We start from the raw sequence: 24,830 nt of genomic DNA, 5'->3' as shown, positions 1-24,830 counted from the left end.
GCCAACAGTGACCAGCCAAAGAGAAGAAAGGGGGCTGACAAGGGAGCCCCTTGTACTGTCAGCAGTCTAGGGGCCCCAGTGCCTGCTGGCTTCTGGATAACAAACCCAAAAGAACCATTTGATTGAAAACAAACTGAAAGGATATCATGTAAAATATATAGCATATGAGGGTCAAATTCTGCTATGTACTAATAATATTTTCAGGACGCCTGAATCTCTCCCCATGTGTGGGAGTGTGTGCTGGCTGTCAGCATGAAGGTTTCGTGGCAAGGTCCCATTAGAAAGATAGGACCATCTCAATGCAGACCATTATGAGATTGCAACAGCACGGACATACAAAAAAAAAAAGTTAACAAAATGTAGATATAAAAGGTATTAGACAGGCAAGATAAATGAGGAACCATCTACACAGCATGTGGAAGCAGCAGGGATACTGACCAGAATGCATGGAATTCCATCAGTGTGGGTGCCATTATAGTCTGGGAAGCATGGTGAGGGTGTGTAAACTGTAGGTTTCAAGTCCAAGAACAGGATCTTTCGGCGAGTTACTTAACCTCTCTGAGCCTGTCCATAATGAGACTGCAAGTATTAAAATCAGCTAATGTTTCTAAAATTACTCAGGGACTTCCATTTCCGGAAGGATAGAGTAGACATATCTTCCCTAATCCTCCTGCTTAGCACAACTGAAAACCTTGGACATTATACATAAACAAGTCTAATAAATGGACACAACAGAGACTGTGAGGGACTTCAGGACTCAAACCACAAGCCACCAAATTCCCTAGGGTTTCTTTTTCCCTCATATATCCCACGCTAGGTGCCACCCACCCAAAACACCAAGGGCACAGGCAATAAGAGCCCCAACAAAAGCTTATCCTCTCTATACACAAAGGGACAGGGAAAAGACAGCCTAGCAGGACAGAAAACATTTAGAAAATAACTATTATTCTGCAGCCAGGCACCATTATAACTATGCCCCACTCACACCCACACCAACAAAGATCAAGTGATGCGCTTAGACTCCTTCCCTCTCCAGGCTGTAATGAGGGTCCCCAGCCACCGCATCAGGGGATGTCAGAGGACGATGAAGAGCAGGCCAGGACCTTGATCCTCCACAGGCTATAATAACTCCTCTTAGCTGCCATGGTGTTGGTTGAGACAGTGTAGGGACCCTGGGCTTGTACCCCACCTGGTAGTACCAAGGCACCCTCCCCATGCCTACTAAGAGAATTTGTTGCCAGCAGATCTGCTTTAAAAAAGAGTTAAAGGAAGCTCTCTAAACATCATGTATTCTGTATTTGACATTTCTATCTTATTTATTGTGTTTCCTTACTAGAATGTGTGCTGTTAGGAGGGCAGGGCTCTTTGTTATGTTTTTTCACTCTTGTGTCTTCATTACTTTTAATAGTGTCAGACTAACAGACTGCTACTGCTACTGCTAAGTCACTTCAGTCGTGTCCGACTCTGTGCAACCCCATAGACGGCAGCCCACCAGGCTCCCCCATCCCTGGGATTCTCCAGGCAAGAACACTGGAGTGGGTTGCCATTTCCTTCTCCAGTGCATGAAAGTGAAAAGTGAAAGTGAAGTCGCTCAGTCATGTCTGACTCTTAGCGACCCCATGGACTGCAGCCTACCAGGCTCCTCCATCCATGGGATTTTCCAGGCAAGAGTACTGGAGTGGGGTGCCATTGCCTTCTCCACAGACGAACAGAAGGGCTCAGTAAATATTTGGGGAATGAATTGTAAGTTAATTTTTCTGTGTGTATTGCACGGTGCTTAGTTATAAAGGTAAGTTAATGACACTTCTATTCCATATTATTATGAAGATTATATTGAGCATATACACAGCTTTCCTAGGATATATAAAGAACTCCTACAATGCAAAAAAAAAAGAGAGAGAGAGAAAGACAACCACCCGACTTAAAATTAAGCAAAGAAATAGAATAATTACTTCTAAGAAAATATGCAAATGCCCAATAGACACATGAAAAGGTGTTTAACATCACGTACTTAAGGAAATGCAAACTGAAACCACAATGAGATAAACTTCTTTAAAATGACTACTATCAAAAAAAAAGAAGTGGGGAGGGAGGAGAAAAGAAAGTATTGGCAATGATGTGGAGAATAGAAACGCTTGTGCACTGTTGGTAAAAACGTAAAATGGTGCAGCTGTCATGAAAAACAGTTTGGTATTTCCTCAGAAAGAGTTTGGTGGCTTCTCAAAGAATTGAACATGGAATTACCATATGCCCCAGCAATTTCCCTCCTGGTTATAAATCCCTAAACATTTGAAAACGAGGATTCAGGCATGTATTTGTACACCATATTCAAAGCAGCATTATTCACAAGAGCCAAAAGGGAGAAGCCCCTCAAGCATCCACTGGTGGGTGGATGGGTAAACGAAAGGTGGTGTATACTTATAGTGAGGGAAAGGGGAAGTGGGCAGTTATTGCTCAAGGGAGAGAGTTTCATGTTGCAAGATGAAAAGAGTTCTGGAGATGGATGGTGGTGATGGTTGCATAAGAATGTAAATACACTTAATGCCACTAAACTATACATTGTAAATGATTAACATGGTGAATTTTATGTTAGTGCATTTTACCATAATTTTATAAAATAAAAACATACCTCCAAAGATAACTAATGAGAACCTACTGCAGAGCACAGGAGACTCTACTCAGTGCTCTGTGGTGACTAAATGGGAAGGAAATCCAAAAAAGAGGGGATATATGTATACACAGCTAATTCACTTTGCTGTACATCAAAAACTAGCACAACATTGTAGAGCCGCTATACTGCAGTAACATTTTTTAAAGAAATAAGTGAGATAGATTAAATTTTAAAATAAATAAAAATGTACCTTGCACCATATCAACAACATAGTAAAGACTCATTAAATGATAGAGTACAGAGATGGAATATACAATTTATAGCAGAACCACCTTGTGTTTCTTGTCTATAATTATGGCTAACAAAAGAAGATCTGGCTATAGAAGTAGGTCTCTCAGTTTTTTTGTGCCAGCTTGGCAAATTCAACCAAGGAAAAGGAGGGTGTCAAAGGCTGCAATGATTTTTCCATCTCAAAGTTAGATTGCTATTGCCTGGTTACATAACACACTGTCTCAGCAGGAAAGAAAGTAAGTTGCTGGTCTCCTTTTACTGCAGAAAAAAGAACAGAGCTAGCTATAGAATAACAGAATTGGATTAGGCCTTGAAAAAAAATCAATATCTGTTATCCCAGTGCCCGGGGCCTAACTCTGTAGATTATTTAACAGTGCTTGTGACAACAAAATTGAAGAAGAACTCAGTAAACTAAATTATTCCCATCAAGTTCCTATTGAAAAGGAAAGCAGCATCTTTACTAACAGAATTGATGACACATTTAGTTGAAGGAGTAAGTTCTTAAGAATGAGAGTATTCTTGCCTAGTGGGAGAAGTGACAGTGCTTGAAGATAAGAGCTGAGCACCAGCACTCAATGCCCATGTTCCCTTAGCTGGGGGAACTGCAGTGGTGTGTGAATAAAGAGCAACATCAATGCCTTTCTCGATAATGGCTGCAAACAGAGGCAATCCAAGTCTCCTGAACTTCATCTTTCTCGAAGAACTCATTTACCAAGCATTTTAATGAACTTTATTAGAGTAGAATTTTGTTTATGTATACACCCAGGTGACTTCCTCCTAGATCAAGATATTAAATATTTTCATTATCCCTGAAAGTCCCCTCAAGCTATGTCACAATCACTGTCCCTTTCAGAGGATAGCCACTATTTTATGTGTTAAATGTACACCCATGGTGGATTCATGTCAATGTATGGCAAAACCAATACAGTATTGTAAAGTAAAATAAAGTAAAAATAAAAATTAAAAAAATAATAATAAATAAATAAATCCAGCTTGAACATCAAAAAAACTAAACAGTTATCTATTTTTAAATTTTTATATAATTATAATCATTGTTATTATAGTAATTATATTATAATAATTATAATTATTATAATTAAGTTTGTATAATTTTTAAAGACCACTTTACATTTATAGTTATTACAAAATCTTGGCTATATTCCCCCTGTTGTACAGTACATCCTTGAGCCTGTCTTACTGCCATTAGTTTGTGCCTCCCACTCCCCCACGCATATATTTTAACTTCTGTCACAATAGATTTGTTTTTCTTGTTCTTGAGCTTCATACAAATGGAATCCTACAGCATATATGTTCTTTTTGTGTCTGGCTTCTTTGTTCAGTATGTGGTTCTTATGCATATTTCTAGTTTGTTCTCTTTTTATTAGTGAGTAGTATTCCAAAGAAGAAAACCCAGTAGCCAGTAAGCACTCAGTATTATTAGTCATCAAGGAAATGCAAATTGAAAGTTGCAAAAGAAATAAATTTTTAAAAGACTGGCTATGCCAGGTGTTGTTGAGGATGTAGAAAAAACAAAACTCTTGGTGGTGGAAGTGTAAAATGAAACAATTTCTTTGGAAAAGTATTGGGTAGTTTCTAAGAAAATTAAACATAATCTACCCTATAACTAGGAATTCCACTCATATACTTGGAGGCATGAGTGTGTATGTGCATAAAAATACTCATAAAAATGTTTATGGCAGCTTTATTCATAATGGTCCAAGATTGGAAACAACCCAGATACTCATCAGTTGGACAAATTGTGATATACACTGATGAATCATTTTTAAGGGCCTAATTTGCCTAAGTGCAAAACACACTCTGTCATTTCTTCTTTCAGTGGGCTTGACACCCTCTTCTTGGGGATTTCATTTGATTCTCAGGTTCCTGAGAATGAAGCAAGGAGGGAGCAGGGGACACTGTGGACTTCCCAGTACCAGACACCAGCTTTCCCCATCTGCCAGCTTTTCCCAGCAGACATCACATTCCAGATTCTGGGTCACACAGTCATCAAGAGATGTCCAATTTCATAAACATTTCCTGAACATGATACTAGACCCTGAGAGGTAGATACAAAGATAATTAAGACATAGTCCCTGTCCAGGGAAGAGTGGTGGGGAGCATGATTCTTGGGGAGTTACAAAGACGTGTGCTTGAACCCAGTTCTTATTAGCTGTGTGCTCTCAGCAAGCCCTGATCTCCTCATCCATGTAAGGCATAGCACAATGCAAGCCATAATCTGCGAAAGAGCGTTCTAAGAGATGCATGGGAAGTGCATAGCACAATGTCAGGCACTTACAAGGTTTTAAATCAATGTTATTTATTACTATTATTGTTCTATTGTACTGTCATTACATTTGTTCACAATTTAGTGAGGAGGAGAGACATCAACTAATTACAAAGACTGTTAGAGACATTTGAATAGAGGTAAACTGAGCTTTGGGGATACAGAGAGAAAGAAGCTAACATGTGCTAGAAAATTCTGGTAAGATGTCTTATAGGATTTATAGAGAGTTGGGTGTCAGCTCAGGAAACAAGATCTGCAGCTCTAACATTAATGATGAAATAATACAGTGAGAGGCAACATGATGTAATAAAAAGAACATCAAGATTGAAACCCTCCTGCCTTAAGTTTGAATCTAGGCCCATCCATTTATTAACCGTAGGAATTTGGACAAGTCATTTAACCCCTCTAAGCTTCAATTCTGTCGCTTATAAATGATGACAGTTCCTATTTCTAATGGTTATTGAGGATAAAAAATATATTTATCACACACTTAAGGCAATACCAGTTACTCACTACACAAATTTTAACAGTCACATTAACTGAGTGAGAAATTAAAGTCCCACACACTGCTCTTCTTGGAGTGAGGCTTTGGGTTCTTATCAAAATGGCAACAGCAATGACTACCCTGGGGCATTTGCTTATTGTCATGACTGTTATAGTGGTTATGAGACTCAGGGACTTTAGCGGCCCGTTCAGCCAGGAAAATGCACACCTGCATGAAAAATGTGCGTGCTCCAAGAGGTTCTGAAACTCCACAGAATGTAATCCCTGGAGTTGCTGGACTTCCAGAGCTCCCAGTGAAGAAGTGAGCCCCTGGAAAGACCATAAGCTGAACCATCCAAGGCAAATGTCTTAGAACCTGACTTCTGTGACTCTCTATTTAATTGAGGCTCAATAAGGAACAGGAGAATGGAACAAAGTGTGAGAGCAAACTTGGTTTAAAAAAAATCAAAAAACAACACTCTCCTGTGATTACATTTTTTCTCGCTCAGGCAGTTTACCAAACATCAGCACCATTTATAAAGTGCTAATCTTCTGCTGACTCAGCTGCTGAGTCCCGTGGCCACAGCCATCAGGCAGGTGGTCTGGCGCACTGCTCATTAAGTCCGCATGGAGTCAGTTGTCAAACTCCTGCTTACCAGCTGCACTTTTCCTTTCCTTGAGCTGTACCTACTTCAACACGCTCAAATGCCATCCTTGTCTGTCAAAGGGTCCGACTGGCCATGGGATGTTTTATAAATGTTTTTTTTTTTTTTTCTCCAGATGCTTTGACACTATGTGCAAATAGCCTAAATGCTCCACGATATTGTGAGATTCTAGTCAAGGAAAGAAGATATCTTATCAGCTGAACTGTCTGTAGATACTGCTGTTTTGTTTTGTTTTGAGATTCCTAGGTTTGATTCAGTCCTGAGAAGAGAGTTATCAATAAGCCTGATTCCCAGTATTCTGCCTCCATCAGCACCATTGTCACGGTCACTGTCGTCATGCTTCTTGCCCTTTCATTTGCCCTTCCCTCCTATTCCAGTCTCTGCCCTTCTCTCTGCTCCCAGGAGACTAATTCCTCAGACCACATCTCCCAGGCTTCCCTTCTACTGGTTTTCTGATTGGTTTGGTTTGGTCACTGGGAGACACAGGCTGGAGATGAGAGAGTGGAATGAGCGGGGTGGCGGGTATTTCTTCCCTGTTCTCTCCCTGGTTTGCCTGACTTGCAGCCATGGCTGCCTCCCTTCAACCAAGCATTCTGTCCAGTGGCCCCTGCTCCAGGAATCCGGCCCCTTGGCTCCATCATCCTGTGTTCCTCTCTCTGCCCCTGTGAGATAAGGGTGGTCAGCCTCCCGTTGTTTCTAGTCTCTGGTGCCTCGATACGCATGTTTATCTTCCTAACCAAGTCATCCCTTCGTGGGTGTCTCTGGTCCTGCCAGGACCCTGCTGACTCATCATCTTCATGTCATCTTCTCTGTGACTATTATTTATGGATTGTTCCTCATGTATCAGACACTGCTCTATCCAGAAGGCAAGTATTATTTTACAAATGAGAAGATAGACTTAGCCATCTGAAAGATCTTATCCCAGGTAACACAGCTAGTAAGTGGCAGAGTCGGAATTCAAACTGTTCTAGAGTCTCTTTTTAAACCACCACCAGCAGTTCTCCAATACCGTCCACATCAAAATCTTCCCGTGTGTTTGCTACAAATCCAGATTCTCAAGAAACCTTCTCAGAGCTCTCTGCTGAGGAAACCAGCTGTCTCTTTTAATGTGGGCAGTGAAGCTGGCGTGGGGTCATCACCTAGACCAAGGGAGCTAATTGCGTAGATTAACTGGCAACCAGTGGCGCAGGCTGGCATTAAAACTCTGACTGGCGTGGGCAACAGTAATCAGGGAGGCCAATCGAACTCTCTCTCCCTCCGCTCTTTAACTGAAAAATGCTAAGGAAATTAGTCAAGAGGTAGAGGAACAAGAGAGAAAGAAAACCGTAAAGACAAACAGGCAGTGAGTGAGTGGCATGGCCATATGGTGGAGCAGTGACGAGTGACGCAGCGTCCCTGGAGCCAAGTGGAAGCCGTAAGGATGACTATTCTTAGCCTCTTTTGAGATCTAACTCCTCTCACCCATCAACTGACCAGTGATCTCAGTAGTTGCTGGTCATGTCTTCCCTGACCCAGACTCATTTGACTGAGTTGACATCCCCCAGCTTTTGCAAAAGGAGCTCTAAGCTAACACAAATGAAATAGGCTCCCTACTGAGCTTCCTGAATTGACTCGGTTCGTTTCTCTAAACCATTATGCACAATGAAGCCAGGATGATGTGTCCAAAATGTAAATCTAAATTTATCAGCTTCTTTGCTTAAAGCTCACAAAGGGTTTCCTAGTCTCTTGACATAAGGTGAAAATTCCCTACCGTAACCTGTCACTTCCTGTGTAAACTAGCAACCATGCCTTCTCTTCACCCTTACCTGGAGCCTCTCTCCCCATCAGCTTCTTTGGTACAGCCACTGTGGCATTTGTTCAGTCCTTCCTGATCACCGCCATCATTCCTGCCAGTGGGTTTAGCACAGGCTCCCCCGTCTGTCTACAGTGTGGATCCCCTGCCCTTTCACCTACTTCACTCCTACTTGTGCTGTGTTTAGTCACTCAGTCGTGTCCAACTCTTTGCTACCCCATGGACTGTAGCCTGCCAGGCTCCTCTGTCTATGGGGATTCTCCAGACCAAAATACTGGAGTGGGTTACCATGTCCTCCTCCTCACTCCTACTTGGCATCAACCATCAACTCCCCAGGGCTGCCTCCCTGACTTCCCTGACTGAGGCCAATCTCATAGAATCCCAGATGCACATTATTGTCATATGTGTGACTTCTTGTGTGTTACCTGGTTAATATCAGTCTGTCCCATTAAGCTCCCTGAGATCAAGATCCATGTCTGAATTTCTTCATTATTGGGTCCCCAGGACCTTGCAGGGTGGCTGGCCCACTGCAAGCACTTAAATATGTGTCGACTGGATGCATGGTTTAATGTCTGCCTACAAATAAACAATAAAATACAGCTCTCCTACAGGAGCCACTGTTAGTTGTCATGGAGTGAATGAAACTGGCAACACTGGGCAAGCAACTGTTGCTTAGGAAGGGCCAACACACAACAGGAGACCAGAGTATGTGTGGCTGTGTGCACAGTACTCAGGACCAAGCACTCCACTTGGAAGGGGAGCCCAGTCCTCCTGCAGCCCCAACATCTACTTTAGCACCTAAGAACATGCCCAAAAGGTCAGTTGACTCTCCTTTATTGAGTTTCACTTAGGCTTGCAGGTATATTTCCAAAGAGTTATGTCCATGACCTGGTAGCCAAGATCGTGCAAGCGTGGTGCTTATTACCCACTTCAATACATCTGTAAATTGAGTTGGAAAATTAAAGAGAACAAATTTGCAGCGTTGATTGCAAACTGAAAAGGTGATAAAATTAACACAAATGTCTTTGATTGCCTCTTGAAAAACATTCATAAATCAAAACTGGTAATGATTTTGCTGTATGACATATTGTTTCAAGTATCCATGAGAGAAGGAAATGATTTCAGATCATTTAAATGTATAGAATTATGGCTAATAAATGAAAAAATATCTTCCTTATGTAATTCCCTTTAGGGAACCTACTTTAGTTGAAAAAATTTTTGAACACTTAATAGGTGCCAAGTATTCCACAGGGCCAAGGGTAGAAGATATGGAGTATCTGCAGAACTCTTATTTTCAAGGGCCTCACAGACTTATGGAGGAGATCTTGACCAAAAAAAATAATCATAATAACACGAGCCATATTGCAAGTGTATGTTGTACAAAGTATACGTAGAATGAAGGTCACATATCTTACAAAGGGGATAACGATGGTGCAGAGTTTTTAGAAAACCAAGAGTAGAAAATCTTGGAGGGTCTTCTCTGGCGACCCAGTGGTTGAGACTTTGCCTTTCAATGCAGGGGGTGCCAGTTTGACCCGTGGTCAGGGGACTAAGATCCCACAAGTCTTGTGGCCCAAAAAACCAAAACATAAAATAGAAATGATATTATAACCAATTCAATAAAGACTTTAAAAATTCTCCGCAGTAAAATAAATTATAAAAAAAGAAGAGTATCTCGTAGAGAAGACCATAAAAATTCCAAGATATTAAAATCCAGCTTCCGAACTTTATGTCAGAAAATTGAGGCCCCAAGGGTCACAGTCTCTTGACTACTTAGTGCCAAATTCCTTTCAAACCCTGAAGTTTTACAGAAAAGAAGTTATATTTTTTTCTTTTTCATGTGACAGTTCAGAGTAGGGATTCCAAGTCTGTGGCAGTTTTACTCCATGCCACCATGTAGGGCCCCAGGCTGATGTGGCTTCAAAATGAGGCTTCCAAGGTGCTCCTGATAATTTCTGTGTTAATTGGCTAGCAACAGGAAAGGGCGCAGAAGAGCCTGAATAGAAGGTGGTCAGTTCTCTTTTTCCATTAGAGGGCATTTGCCCACATACCTACAAGACTACACGAAATACTAGGCTACATAGGCCAGCCATTGCTAAGTACTTCTTAACCGTGTGACGGGGAGAAAGGATTTTGAAAGACAGGCAGGTGCTCCGTCAGAACACTCAGTGCAAATTTACTGAAAATAATCTTTAAATCATTGTATTACCTTACTTTTGATGCTGATATCAATACCCAAACTCCCTGAAACATTATGTTTCTTTTGTTTTGTTGGCAGCATTTCAATATCCAAACAGCTGGCTTCAATAAAAGGTAAGGCCTGGGGTGATGGAGATGTATGTGTTGCTTCTCTACCGGGAGAGCATGCCAAGAGTTAAAAATAATAGGGCAGTGGTATAAGCAAACTTGCATATAAAGCATCAAACATTTATAATGTCCTTTTTAAACATTTGGGAACTGAGGTCCAGTGACAGGAATTAACTTACCCAAATTTAAAGGCTGAGCTATAATAGGTGCATGGATCCCTGACTGCTAATTTAGTGTTCATCCCACGTGGCCAGATGGCCCTCCATAGGTGGCATCTGCAGCGTGTCCAGAGCAAGACCATCAGCATCTGATGCATGAATGTTCAGTGGTACTCAGGAAAAGTCAGTCCCCAACTGCCTCTGTTGATTGAGCAAAATAGAGTGTGCCAAACTCCTGAGGTGTAAACATTTGCCTTTAGACTTTCACTTTATAGGTAAACTATCTTTAGAGAGAACAGTGGAAATAACAATGAAAGAAAAGATGCACTCATATACTTGGGTCATTATCTTATCCCAAAACATGTGGCTTGTTTCCAGAATAACACGTACAGCTGGCTCCCACTATATTGTAGTTATTTTCCCTCTTAGATGGTTGGTCTATTTTTCCAAAGGAGATACTTAATATTTTTAATTAAATAAATCTTCCTCTTGACAAAAATATTGTTTTTACACCATTGTAGCACAAGTTATCCATGATTTCTGTTTCAGAACTTCAGGCACCTTTTGATGATTGTCAGTGACAAAATATCATGTCTATGACATGATGAATATACATGACATTTCTCACATAACAACCCCCTCTGGGAGGTTGAGGGGGGATCATAGTTCTATCATCCACATTGCCCTCCAACACACACTCACACACACACACATATACGCACACATCATTCCTAGTATCAGACTCCTAATATTAGACCATTGGGTCACATTTATTCTCATGCCTTAAGAAAACACAGGATAAATAAGGTTCATCTTGCCAGAATTTGTTTTATTCATTGGTAATTTTAAGTTTTATTCGGTGAAATAAGTCAGGGCTAAGTCATGGAATAGAAGTCAGGACCAAGCCACATTTTCTCTTCTGCTACTTATGCCCTTGACCTTTTGGGGGAGGTAGATGGAATGACGGTTGAATACATATTTGCCTCTAGCATCCAAAGTAGATTTAGAGTCGAAAATTAGAGAAGTGCTGGAGTATTGGGAAAACTATTGATCTGGCAAGAAGAGAGCAGAGAACTAAAAACTAAAAACTAACAGTTTTTAGTTCTGCCATATACAACTGATGCGAACTTGAACAAGCCACTTTTCTCCTGTAGATCTTTTGCAAAATAATAATAGGAGTTCTAAACTAAGGTCATTCTGATCCCTTATAGAAATGAGAGTTGTGCTTCTACTACACTAAAAAATTAGGAACTCACTAAATGAAATATTTCATGGTTAGGGTTCCACATTCTAGAGCAGCTGAGGCGAAAGAGGCAGGGATGGTTCTCAAGTTCAAGTCAGTTCAGTCCAGCACACATATGTTAAGGCCTACAACATGCTAGGGCCTGGGAATGAATGCAAAGATAAATAAGATGCAATGATTGACCTCAGGGAACATATACTCTAAAGCTGCACTGTCTAATATGATATGCACTAGCCACCTGGATATGGAACACTTGAAATGCAATTAGTTTGAATAGAAATGTGCTATAAGTGTAAAATACATATCAGATGTAAGAGACTTAGTAGGGAAAAAAAGTAACATCTGAATACTTTGCTCATGTTGATCACAGGCTGAAGTTATATTTTGACATATTGGGTTAAATAATATATTTTAAAACTAATTTTATCTGTTTTATTGTAATGTTTCTAATGCAGCTACTTAAAATTTTTTTAATTATAATTGGGGCTTGTATTTCATTTCTTTTGGACAACACTGAGGTAGAAGGAAATTGAGACTGATAAACAGAGTGTTTCAATGTGAGGGTTCAGACAAGTTAATGTTTAGGGAAGTAGAGCACAAAGGAGGGGCATGTAGCCCAATTCCAGGGTTTGAGAATACACTGCCTGAAAAACAATGTCTAAAGACTGTATGCATCATGGTGAGGGGCCAGACTGCTGTGTGACCTGGAGCAAGCTGCTTAACCTCTCTGTGCTTCAGTTTCCTCGTGTATAAAGCAGAGATGATACTGGGACCACCTGAGAGGATGGACAGATGTAAATGAGTCGAATCATATATGTCCCATAAAGGAGTGGCTGGCATATAGTGCATGGAATTCATAGTCATTCATTACTATTGTCCTTCAGAACTCAAACTCCAGGATTGTTCTCTTAATATTACTTACTCCTCTCTCCCCAGAACTAGGACAGAGCCTGGCAATAAGAACTTGTTGAGAAGATAGGATTATAAGAAACTACAGACAGATTAGTATCATTAAAGGGTAAAAAGTGAGATAGAAACTAACAGGAGAGATGGGCATGAGTGCCTGGTTTAACACCCTTTCCACCACCTCCACTCCAAAGGCAAGAGCTGATAAAAGACGCCAAAAAACAAACATCCCCTTTGCATTTTTCATAGCACTTCACCCTTCACAATATGCTTTCACATATTCACTCACAACTCCATGAGGCAGACAGGACGGGAATCAGGAAGCAACATGCTGAGTATTACTAAGGAAAGAACTCAACCATAAAAACAGGAAACCAGAACGCCTTGCAAAGTATCACCAGTATTGGTAGGATAACCGGAGCTCCTTGTTATCTTTTATTTTTAATCTTTTTCTTGTTCTGTTTTTACCACAAGCATATGTTATTTTGCAGTTAGGGTGAAATCCATGCTGTGTTTACGAGAATGGAGGAGAAGGGAAAGAAGTGGGCTAGTCCAGATGGAGTCTCCCTCTCAAATGCGGGAGAACTGGACTTCATCAGAGGATTGGGGGGGCATCTGGTTTCCACAGCCTCTGTGGCGACACTCTTGGAAGGACTGATTCCAAACTGGCAGATCTTTCTGTGGCCTTTGAAGGCAGACAGACTTTGAAATCTTGCCCCTGCCACTCCTGAGCAGTGTGACCTTAGATTCTTAACTTCTGCATGTGTCAGTGTCCAATATGCAAAATTGAGACACAAATAGCACCTACCTTTCTGGCTTTACAAAGCATTAAATAAGATTATGTTAAAAAGGCATCTGGCACATAGTAAACAAGAAAAGTGCCCGTCATGATTTTCAAGCTCACTCACAGCTTGGAAATTCACCCACTCCCTGCCAGAAGGGCACATTCAGGAGAGGAAGAGGTTATTGTGTCCCCTGAGAAGTCTCAGACCCAGTAGAACAGCTCATATTAAAGCCCTCTCTAGTTATTACGAGTTATTAATAAAAACCTCAACTGGCAAAAATTACAGAAGGGAAATTTACCTCTTAAGGAATTCAGATGTTTCCTCTAAACAATTTTTGTTTAAAACAAGACTATTTATACACAAAGTCCATTTTTTAGCCATTCAAATTCAAGGTTACCATCGTAGAGCTCCCCATCCACTCAAACACATATACCTCTGCTGAGGAAAGACAGACATGAGCTACAAGAAATATGCCATCTCCTTTGTATTTTGATGAGTAGGAAAATCTTGGGTAACTGAGGGCAATCTGCGTTTTAAATACAGGTTTCAAGATGTGGCAGAAGTGAAGGGAAGAGGTGAATAAGGAGGGGAGGAGAACGAGCTCGACGTAGAGCCCAAAGACAGAGAACTTTCTGAGGCTGGAATAGTAGGCTAGATGAGGGGTTAGCCACTGGATGAGCAGACAGAAGCCACAGGTCAAAATGAGACTGAGGATCAGAAGCCAAAGAGGAAATCAAGGCCGAAGAGGCTGAGGATACAGATTCCACAGACATTTATTGAATAGATATTTGTGAAGCAATTCCTGCATGCTAGGTACTTCTCTAAGTGCTGAAGATTCCACAGGCAAAAACATCCCTGTCTCCATGAGGCTTATGTTTCCAACATGAAATCAGATCTAACCCCTGTCACTTAGTGGTGTGTCCTCAGCAAGATCAGATCCTGTCTTCATCTATAAAATGGTATAATGAATGGAAGGACATACTGTGTTCATGGGTTGGAAGCGTCAACCTCAGGAAGACATCAGTTCTCCCCAAGTTGCTCTCTTAAGTTCAATGAAATACCACAATATTCAGGTTTTTTTGAAAACAGATAAGCTTATTCTAAACTTTATGTGGAAAAGAGAAAGCCCTAAAATAGCCAAAATAATTTTGGAAAAGAAGACAGTGGGAGGAATCTTCAGTGTCAAGGCTTACAAGATAGCTACAGGAATCAAAATAGTATGAGGCTGCCAGAGGAATAAATACATAGTTAAGTGAAACAGAATAAGGGACCTAGAAATTGACTCACGCTAATATGCTCAACTGATTGTTGATCACAATGCAAAAATAATTCAACAAAGTAAGGACAGAGTTTTTAAGAGTTGGTACTGAAACAATTGGTCACCCACAGGTTACAAGAAATAGACCGCTACCCAAGTCTCATATCTTACACACAAATTAACTGAACATGGATCATGGATTTAAATGTAGAACACAAAATTATACCATGTTTAATTATACCTAGGGTAAAATCTTTCATAAGAGGAAAAACTGATAAATTTGTCTTGATAAAAATAAAAAAAAACTTCTCCTTCACAAAAGACTCCATTGGAGAATAAAAACACAATATAAAGACAGGGAGAAAATATTTGCCTATCACATATCCTAAAAAAGATTTGTATCCTGAAAAATTTTAAACTCTCAAATCTCAAAAAAAATTTTTTAATTCAGTTAGAAAGTGAGCAAAATCCATGAACAGATCTGAACCGATAAATGTTTCACTAAGGAAGACATACAGATGGCAAATAAGCACATGAAAAGACGTTCGGCATCATTAGCCATTAGGAAATACAATTTAAAACCACAGTGAGATGTCACTATGCACATATCAGCATGGCTAAAATAATAAATAGTGACAACACTGAATGCTGGCAAACATAAAGGAAAGCTGGATCTCTCATACATTGCTGTGTGTGTGCTTAGTCGCCCAGTTTTGTCTGACTCTTTGTGACCACATGGACTATATATAGACCACCAGACTCCTCTGTCCATGGGGATTCTCCAGGGGATCTTCCCAACCCCAGGGATCAAGCCCAGGTCTCCCACACTGCAGGTGGATTCTTTACCGTCTGAGCCACCAGGGAAGCCCATGGGCCTGTAAAATGGTATAGCCACTATGGAAAACAGTTTATGGTTTCTTAAAAACAAGAAAGGGGCCTATCGTATAACCCAGCAATTGTATTCTTGGGCATTTTTTCCAAGGAAACAGAAATCATGTCTATATAGTAACTTGCATACAAATGTTCTTACAAGCTTTATTTATAATAGCCAAAAACTGTAAACATCCAAGATATTCTGCAGTGGAGGCCAATACCTTGATTAGAATGTTTTGGCAGATGTTTATGGACAGAAATTATAGCCTCACCATTTGGTCTGAGTTCTGTTCAGAGATATAGTAAAAACTGAGAAAGTCCACACACCCTTTCCCTTCACCCATTCCTCTTAACTGTTGTCCTTCCATTTAACTTTAATTGAAAAAAAAAAAAAAAACCTAAAATTTTCAATGCCTTCTCTTTAACCATTGAAGAAAATCCTGATTCCTTTCCATCACCTAGGAGTTCAGCATGGTCTAGCCCCTACCCACTTTTCTAAACAAACACTTTCAGCTTCTAGACTCCAGTCACAGCTGTCCTTTCAGCTCCTCCAGTGTGCCATACTCCTGACCTGAGCCTTCACATATGGCGCTCCTGAGCCTGGACTCTGAACACCACCCTTATCTCAGGCTGATCCATTCCACCTTTTACTGACAGGTCCTTCCTCTCATATTGGTCTTAGCTTAAATAATAATCTACCTAGAGATGCCTCCAAGACCACCTATAAATATCAGTACTTTTTCTCCCAGACCCACTCTGTAATTTTCTGGGGGTTTTTTTTCCCATCTTTATACCTTCTTTGCCTCATACATCATGTGTTGTAAATGTGCACCATATGTGTGTATATAGAGAAACAATTATTTATATATATATATATATAAAACAAACCCATGTGTATGTATCTATAGCCTCTTGATTACTGTTTCTTATCCCACTAGATTATGAGATCAATGAGGGCAGAGGCCACTTCTGATTGTGTCTGAGCAGCTCAGGAATTACCAGGAACACAGTGAGTGCTCCATACAGAAGTCAGTGCTCAGACTGATCATCTTTCTTTGAATCCACGATTGTTGCACATTACCTGGGCAGAAAGCTATTGGATTTTGTTTTTCTCTTCTTTTCTTCCTGTTCATTCATTCAACAGCATTTAATGGCACCTGCAGAGAAGACTGTTGAGAGTCCCTGGACTGTAATGAGATCAAACCAGTCAATCCTAAAGAATATCAGTCGTGAATATTAATTGGAAGGACTGATGCTGAAGCTGAAACTCCAATACTTTGGCCACCTGATTCGAAGAACTGACTTATTTGAAAAGACCCTGATGCTGGGAAAGATTGAGGGCAGGAGGAGAAGGGAACGACAGAGGAGGAGATGGTTGGATGGCATCACCGACTCTATGGACACGAGTTTGAGTAAACTCGAGGAGTTGGTGATGAACAGGGAGGCCTGGTGTGCTCCATTTCATGGGGTTGCAAACAGTCGGACATGACTGAACAACTGAACTGATGCTGAAGCTGAAGCTCCAATACTTTGGCCACCTGATGCAAAGAGCCGACCCATTGGAAAAGACAGTGATGCTAGGAAGGATTGAAGGCAGGAGGAGGAGGGGGCAACAGAGGATGAGATTGTTGGATGGCATCACCAATGCAATGGAGTTTGAGCAAACTCTGAGAGATAAGCCTGGCGTGCTGCAGTCCATGGGATTACAAGGAGTCAAACATGACTTAGCGACTGAACAACAACTTCATAGCTAGGCATTTTTGCTGGTCACTGGGAGTATAGTGATTTAAAAAATATATATGATCTGTGGCCTCATGGAGCTTGCATTTCAGTTTGAGAGAAAGATGACCAAACATGTAATAAGTATAAAGTGGGAGAAGTTCTGTAATAGAGGATGTACTGAGGGCTGAGGGAACAGAGAGGCTAAGGGTTTTCTTCACTGAACCTGTAGTTCTCAGGTGTCATTGTGTGTTCCCCACTGGAAAGGACTGAGTTAGCACCACACTTTAAACCAGAGAAACCAGCTGGGAAGATCACTGTGACTGAGGCTTTGATTCAAAGAGATCCTTTATCTATCGTGAAATCAGCGGACTTGTCCGGGATGTCATTCTCCTTTACCACGCTGTCCTGTGTGATGCTCTGACACAGAATATAAACTCCACGAGAGAAGGACTTTGTCTTACTCAGTGAAGTGTCTTAATGCCAGGGACTGAGCCAGGCACAGAGTAGATGCTCTGTAAATATCTGTTGACTAACTAAACGAAATTACACATCAGAAAAGCAAGGCTTAGAGAGGTCAGGTGTTTTCCCAAGTGCATATGGCAAGCAGGGGCTAAATCTCATCCTGATTCTACTAATTTTATTTTCTACTAAAGGGACTTTGGTTTTCCATTGTTTAAAAGTCCAGGATCAAACACTGGATGCATTCCACCCTCAGATAGGTGGCAAAAAGCCAAAGGTCAGGATTACATTGACACACACCTTCCAGCGCTGTTCCCCAGGTTCCCCTGGAAGGAGGAGCCTGATGGTTGGGAGGGTCATTTCTAACCTAGGCTACACGGTTGTACATTTCTTCTCTCACAGCTCTACGCAAGGGCTCAGATCTGGAAAAAGCCATTGCCACCGCTGCTCTGGTTTTCAGAAACTCTTCTGACCCTGATGGTAAACTCGGAAAAGCTACTGCCAAAAATCTGCTGCAAACGCAGTTTAAGACTTTCACAGAGGTAAGACAATTAACAAGCACCAAGAAATGTGAGCCACACCATAACAGCTGGCCTGAAAGAGTAAAACAGAGGGAGCATTTTGGGCTTAGTCGTCAAAAAAGAGCTCCTGGAAAATTAAGGTATAGTTGTGATCTGAAAATGAGATTAAGAGTGATCTAGGGGTGAGGGCCGGTGGGGAGTGGTGGCATTCCAAGTAGGGAATCTGATGTAAAGTATGTCAAAGACATCTGAGGTCCAGTAAGTGTTCGTGAAAAGCGAGAGGGAAGTAAGAGCAATGAGGGAGGGAGCCGGGCAGGTGGTGAGAAGTCGTGTCTTACAGAGGCATAGCCTGTGGGCAGGAGGAAGCCAGAGATGGTTTCTTAATTCCTGAGGTAGAAATTACACCAGCTGCAGTAGGAGATGAGACTCCAAGAGGGTGGGGAGTGAGGCAAAGAAGAGAGGAACTGTGGCAAAGGAATGCAAACACAAGAAGATGTTGGTTTGGGCTAAGGTGGCACGTATAAGGGGCCTTTGGAAGGTGGAATGAACAGGATCTGCTGTGAGGGCTGAAGAACAGGAGGGAGCGAATAATGATATGTCAGTTCTGACTGTGGGAAGAAATGGATGGTGGATCCATTTTCAGAGAAGAGAAAGACTGGAGAAGAATCAGATTGGAGGTGGGGTGGGAGGTGGGGGCAGGTGATGAGTTCTGTCAGCTTGTGTCCAGCTTAAGGCGTCCTTGAAACTTTAAAGTTGATAAACTCAGACAGCAATAGGATATGTGAGCAGAATGGTCAGAATAGAGATCTGTATTAAGCGAGTGACCAGAGGGAGGGACCTAAATGATCTAGAGGCATCTTTCTCAGACCTCAGTCACCTGATACTATCTTCAGTACTTTTTTTTAAAAAAGTATTTCTTTATTTATTTGGCTGCACCAGGTCTTAGTCGCAACACGTGGGATCTAGTTTCCTGACCAGAGATTGAATCCAGGCCCCCTGCATTGTGAGTGTGAAGTCTTAGACACTGGACCACCAGGAAAGTCCCCTATCTTCAGTGTTTTTCCTGTATCTGCCTATAGCCTGTATTAAAATTTACTTAGAACTTTTAAAGTTAACACTCTACTTAAAGTTATTTTATAAAGAAACTTGATCACTATTCTAAATGTAAATTCAGTGAGTGGAAATGGAAGACAGTAAAAAACATAGATGACTGTACATTCTTATCTAATATTTATTCTCACACCACCTAAAATCACGTTACATTCAGAACGTGTTCAAACTTCAGAAAATAGTAGCCTTGGGACAATGGGTAAGAAGAAAAGAGGGCCTCATGCTGAACCTAAACCGCCAACATTAATGGTAGGCAGAGAGAGAAAAAACTTAAAAGGAAACAATCTCTCAGGTTCTATGTGTATTCTGAAATACATAAAGGAGAAATATTATAGTTCCTTTAAAATATAAATATGTGTATGGTTTTAGTGTACTACAGTTACATACGGTGCCATCCACTGGGGAGTCTGGGTCAAAGGCACAGCTTCCTAGGATTATTTCCAAAGAGCATGTGTGAAGTGTTTTTTGTTTTTTTATTCCACAAATAAGTGAATTTTTTAAAAGCCTGTTTCATAGAAACAGTGAATATAATGGTGGTTGCCAGGAGCTGGGGGAAAGGGGTGATTTAGGTCAAAGGGTACACATTTCCAGCTATAAGAAGAATAAGTTCTGAAGCTCTAATCCACAGCATGATGACTGGTTAGTAACAAGGTACTGCATACTTGAGAGTCTCTGAGGGTAAGTCATAAGCATTGTCACCACACACATTAATTCTGTGCGAGGTGATGGATGTGTTAATTATCTTGATCTTGGTAATCATTCTGCAATGCATATGTATCAAATCATCACATTGTACACTTTAAATATATACGGTTATATTTGTCATTGTTCTGCAATAAAGTAAAAAAAGAGCTTGTGCACATGTGTGTGTGAAAGAGAGAGACAGAGACTACTGTATGAGACAAAGAAAAATGACTGAAAAGAAATGTTAATAATAGTTAGCTATCTTTAGGTAATAGGGTAAAGGGTTATTTTTACATTCTTCTGGGGTTTTTTTTCTGTATGTCCAATATTAAACACATATTGTTTTTGCAATAATTTTTTTTAAAGCTATTTTTTTTTTCAGCCAGAAACATCAGATAAGATTTGACAAGAGATCCAAAATTCTGGGGAATCTTTACAGAGAGGGTGGGAGAGCAAATCCTATATCATCAGTTTGCATCAGAGCCCAAAAAAAAGAGACAAATCTCAGCGAGAAAAAGAACACTGCATGTACTTGGCAAGTTCTCAGTGAGCTTTTGACAAGTGTGAGAATGAGGACCTAGTGGATGAGTCTCATCCTGATGTGATCCACGATCTGAGAACGTCAGAGGAAAAGAATTAAAACCAAAGTTGCCAGGAAAGATCTCAGCCTCGTGCCGCTGGGTGTAGACTAAACCCAGGAAAGGCAGCCGATTCTGGGCTCTCTAGCAGCAGACTAAGCCAGATCACAGGGCAATCCCGCCCTCTCCTCCGGAAGAGAGTAGAGACATATTTCAGGGACCGGGGGGGGATTGCTCAGCCCTACTGCCCTCAGTCTCAGTGGTCCCACTGCGTGGTCCCACTACCAGACACGTAGTGTCATGGCAGAATGCTGTCTTGGACCACCTTCCCTGCTCTGCCCTGTGAGAGTGCCGAAGGCAGGTACAGTGAGTGTAAGAATCTCCGTAACCAACTGGGCTTCCTTCTAAATCCTCACGCAGGGTTCTCTGGGAAAATGAGCTGGACCTTCTGGCTGAGTCCGGGGTCTGAAAGGAACATGTCCTTCCTCATAAGCCTAAACGTAATTTGGGGGATCTTATTTATCCCCCTGAGTCAGTCACAGATAATAAAACTGAATACCTAGATGCACTGCTAAGAAGATACAAAAGCAAGATGGCAGGGCAGGCCCAAAAGACTGGACCTCCATCAGCTCCGTGCTCTTAAAATGCACAGCAAAAAGAGAGGAGATAGACCTCCAGCCATCTCTGACCTGAGGGAGGCAGACATAGGTCCTTCCACCTTCACTGGTAAGTGTCACCTCTTGAGGAGCAGCCTAGAAAACATGAAGGTCTTAAGCCTGCGTGAGGAATGTATCATCACTTCTAAGTGCCTTAGTCATTGCTGCAATGAGCTTTTTTACAGCCAGCACAGGAGTGAGGGTTTGGGGTTAAACTAAATGCAGTGAATCAAATGACCTTAATGTTTTTTTATGCCCCTTGGGAAGATATTTCACAAGCTGTGCTTGGAACTGAAAAGTTTCTCCATTTATGTGCTTTTCACAGGTTTTCCTTCAATCTGTTTCTGAGGTTTGATGAACTTTGGTTTGATTTATGATCAAGCTAAGTGCTGAACAATCTTTCAAAGCACATACTTTCTTTTAGCATATTTTACTTCATTTTTCTGGATAATCAAACTCAGTAGCTCACATAGTGGATACCTCTAATGACAAAGGGATTGTAATTTGAAAATCAGAAAGCATAACAATAACCGTATTTGTAGAGAGGTAGTATAGCTTAGCGGTTGAGTGAGGACTCCAGAATCAGGTAGCCAATGCAGTGAATCCTGCTTCCACGCTCATAGCTGTCTGTGATGATGTGGTGGTAGTTGCTCAGTCATGTCTGACTCTTCATGACCCCATGGACCCCTGCCAGGCTGTTCATCCATGAGTTTCTCTGGGCAAGAATACTGTAGTGGATAGCCATTCACTTCTCCAGGGGATCTTCCTGCCACAGGGATTGAACCTAGGTCTCCTGTGTTGCAGGCACATTCTATTACCATCTGAGCCACCAGGGACGTTTGGGGCAAATTATTTATTCTCATTGAGTCTCTGGCCTTCCATTGTAGGGTGGGAAAATAATATGTATTCAATAAGGTCACTGTGAGCACTCAGATAACCCATGAAAAGATTTAACACATTGCTTGACTAGTAGTGCTGGTAGCAACTTGACATGTTGTTAATAACATGTTTACTATTGCTTATTATCTATAAAACCAGGGCAGCACAATGAATTAGGCTTTTTACTTTTCATTCTTACAGGGACAAGAAACCAAAGCAAGGTACAAAGACCTCCTTTCTGAACTTGACGAACACACAGAAAATAAGCTGGATTTTGAGGATTTCATGGTCTTACTGTTAAGCATCACTGTAACGTCAGATTTGCTCCAAAATATATGGAGTGTAAAAATTACACAATAATCAGCTTTAAATAAATAGGCAAATTAATGGCAAAATACAATGTTAAATGATTTAAAATTTTTTTCATTTTATTTTTGATCAATTGAAGGTACTGATCATGCACCTGGGGTTGCCTAGGGTGGGTCTGATTGCTAATATTCAGACCCATTGTCACTACAGAAATCTATGCACACTCTTCAGGAATGTTTAAATAACATGATATAATCTCTGATGCTTTAGAATATAATAGGTTTGATACCACCAAATATTGCATTGCTTTTGCTGTGTCAGTGTCTTAGAGCACTTCCCTTATAGTCACTGAGCCCCTCACTCATTCATTCATCAAACAATGTGTATTGAGCTTCTAGTTGACGGTATTCCTAAGGACAAAGTAATGAATCAGCCAATCTCTGCCCTCAGACATGCCTGCCAGAGTCTTAGCAGAGGAGAGAGACTGTGATCATTTTATCAATCAATTTCTTCTACAGTATAATTATGATTGTGATAAGGGCTACAGGTTGCTAAAAGAGTTGTTATCACGTGACTTGGGATCAAAGGTCAGAAAAGATCTACTGGCCTTCTGCAAAAGGCAAAACTGCAAGAGGAAGAAAACAGATCAGTGGCTGCCAGGACTGTGGGTAGGACATGGAGTTGTCCACAGATGGGCATGAGGGCACTTTTAGGGGGATGGAGATGTTCCATACCTTGATTGTGGTGATAGGTACATGACTGCACACATTTGTCAAACTCTTAGAACTGCACACACAAAAAGGAGGTAAATTTTACTTTCTGTGAATTCTCCCTATATATGACTTGTTGTGTTAGTCACTCAGTCGTGTCCACCTCTCTGTGACCCCGTGGACTGTAGCCCACCAGGCTCCTCTGTCCATGGGATTCTCCAGGCAAGAATACTGGAGTGGGTTGCCATTTCCTTTTCCAGGGGATCTTCCCAACCCAGGGATGGAACCCAGGTCTCCCGCATTGCAGGCAGATTCTTTATACCAGCTGAGCCGCCAGAGAAGCCCTATACATGACTTGCTGCTGCTGCTGCTAAGTCGCTTCAGTCGTGTTGGACTCTGTGCAACCCCATAGACGGCAGCCCACCAGGCTCCCCCATCCCTGGGATTCCCCAGGCAAGAACACTGGAGGGGGTTGCCATTTCCTTCTCCAGGGGATCTTCCCAACCCAGGGATGGAACCCAGGTCTCCCGCATTACAGGCAGATTCTTTACCAGCTGAGCCACCGGGGAAGCCCTATCTATGACTTAAAACCCCATAAATCCCAATATCTTTGTAACTTCTGGCCATGATTTAACCAACAACTCCTTGAGAATATGATCTAAAAATGGTCATGTCCTCAGGACACACATTCCCTGTGGCTATACCTGAATTCCTGAGTTTAAATTATACACACACATCAGTCAATGCCTAAGTCTTTGAGATAGACTTTCACCAAGACTTTAATTCATTCCAGATTTATTGTAGCTTCCTAAGTTACCTCCCTCACCTTCCCTTTTCCTTCCAACCCAACACTGTAAGCCTCAGAGGCACATGTTAAGGGATCCTTTCCAAAGGAGAACCTCCACCCCTGGTCTGGAGAAGTGTTATCTCATCCTATGTGTGTGTGTGTGTGTGTGCACACACATGTGCCTGTGTGTGCTCAGTCATGCCTGACTCTTTGCAACCCCGTAGTCCACTGGGTTCCTCTCTCCATGAAATTCTACAGGCAAGAATACTGGAGTGTGTTGCCATTTTCTCCTCCAGGGGATCAAACCCATGTCTCTTGTGTCTCCTGCATTGGCAAGCAGATTCCTTCCCAGTGTACCACTTAGGAAGCCTGTTATCCCATCCTGTAGTGTTCCAAATCCACCAAGACCAGATTCCTTAGCCCTCCTTACTTCCAAACTTTAGTCTAAGTTCAAAAGTCTACACGTTTTCCTTGTCAGGGAAAGCCTCAGACTTTATCCTCTGTCACCATTTTCATAGAAGGAATGGGCATTCAGCAGGACTCGACTCATGTGCCAGGTGCTTCATAAATATTAACTCAATTCCCATCATAACCCTCTGAGGTTGGTATTAGTATTATCATCTCACAGATGAGGAAACCGAAGCACCGAGGTTTTGATTTTTCCAAAGTGACACAGCAGGCAGATTGCTGAGTTCTCTGCCCTCCTTCTGGACAGTGTAAATTTTGTTTTAATATTAGACTTCATCGTGAGCAATAGTA

At 41.4% G+C, this 24,830-nt stretch overlaps 1 protein-coding gene across 1 annotated transcript; it reads left to right on the top strand.

The window, feature by feature from the left end:
- The first annotated feature begins 8,833 nt into the window (after positions 1–8,833).
- SNTN (sentan, cilia apical structure protein) lies at positions 8,834–22,625 on the top strand. The gene is made up of 4 exons (XM_068983209.1): positions 8,834–8,943; positions 10,405–10,439; positions 18,240–18,379; positions 22,467–22,625. The coding sequence occupies exons 1-4, from the start codon at positions 8,834–8,836 to the stop codon at positions 22,623–22,625; spliced, it is 444 nt and encodes a 147-aa protein (XP_068839310.1).
- The last annotated feature ends 2,205 nt before the right edge of the window (positions 22,626–24,830 follow it).

The sequence above is a fragment of the Capricornis sumatraensis genome, chromosome 10 (genome assembly GCF_032405125.1).
Source record: "Capricornis sumatraensis isolate serow.1 chromosome 10, serow.2, whole genome shotgun sequence".
Lineage (NCBI taxonomy): Eukaryota > Metazoa > Chordata > Mammalia > Artiodactyla > Bovidae > Capricornis > Capricornis sumatraensis.
This window is presented reverse-complemented; position numbering and strand designations above follow the sequence as displayed.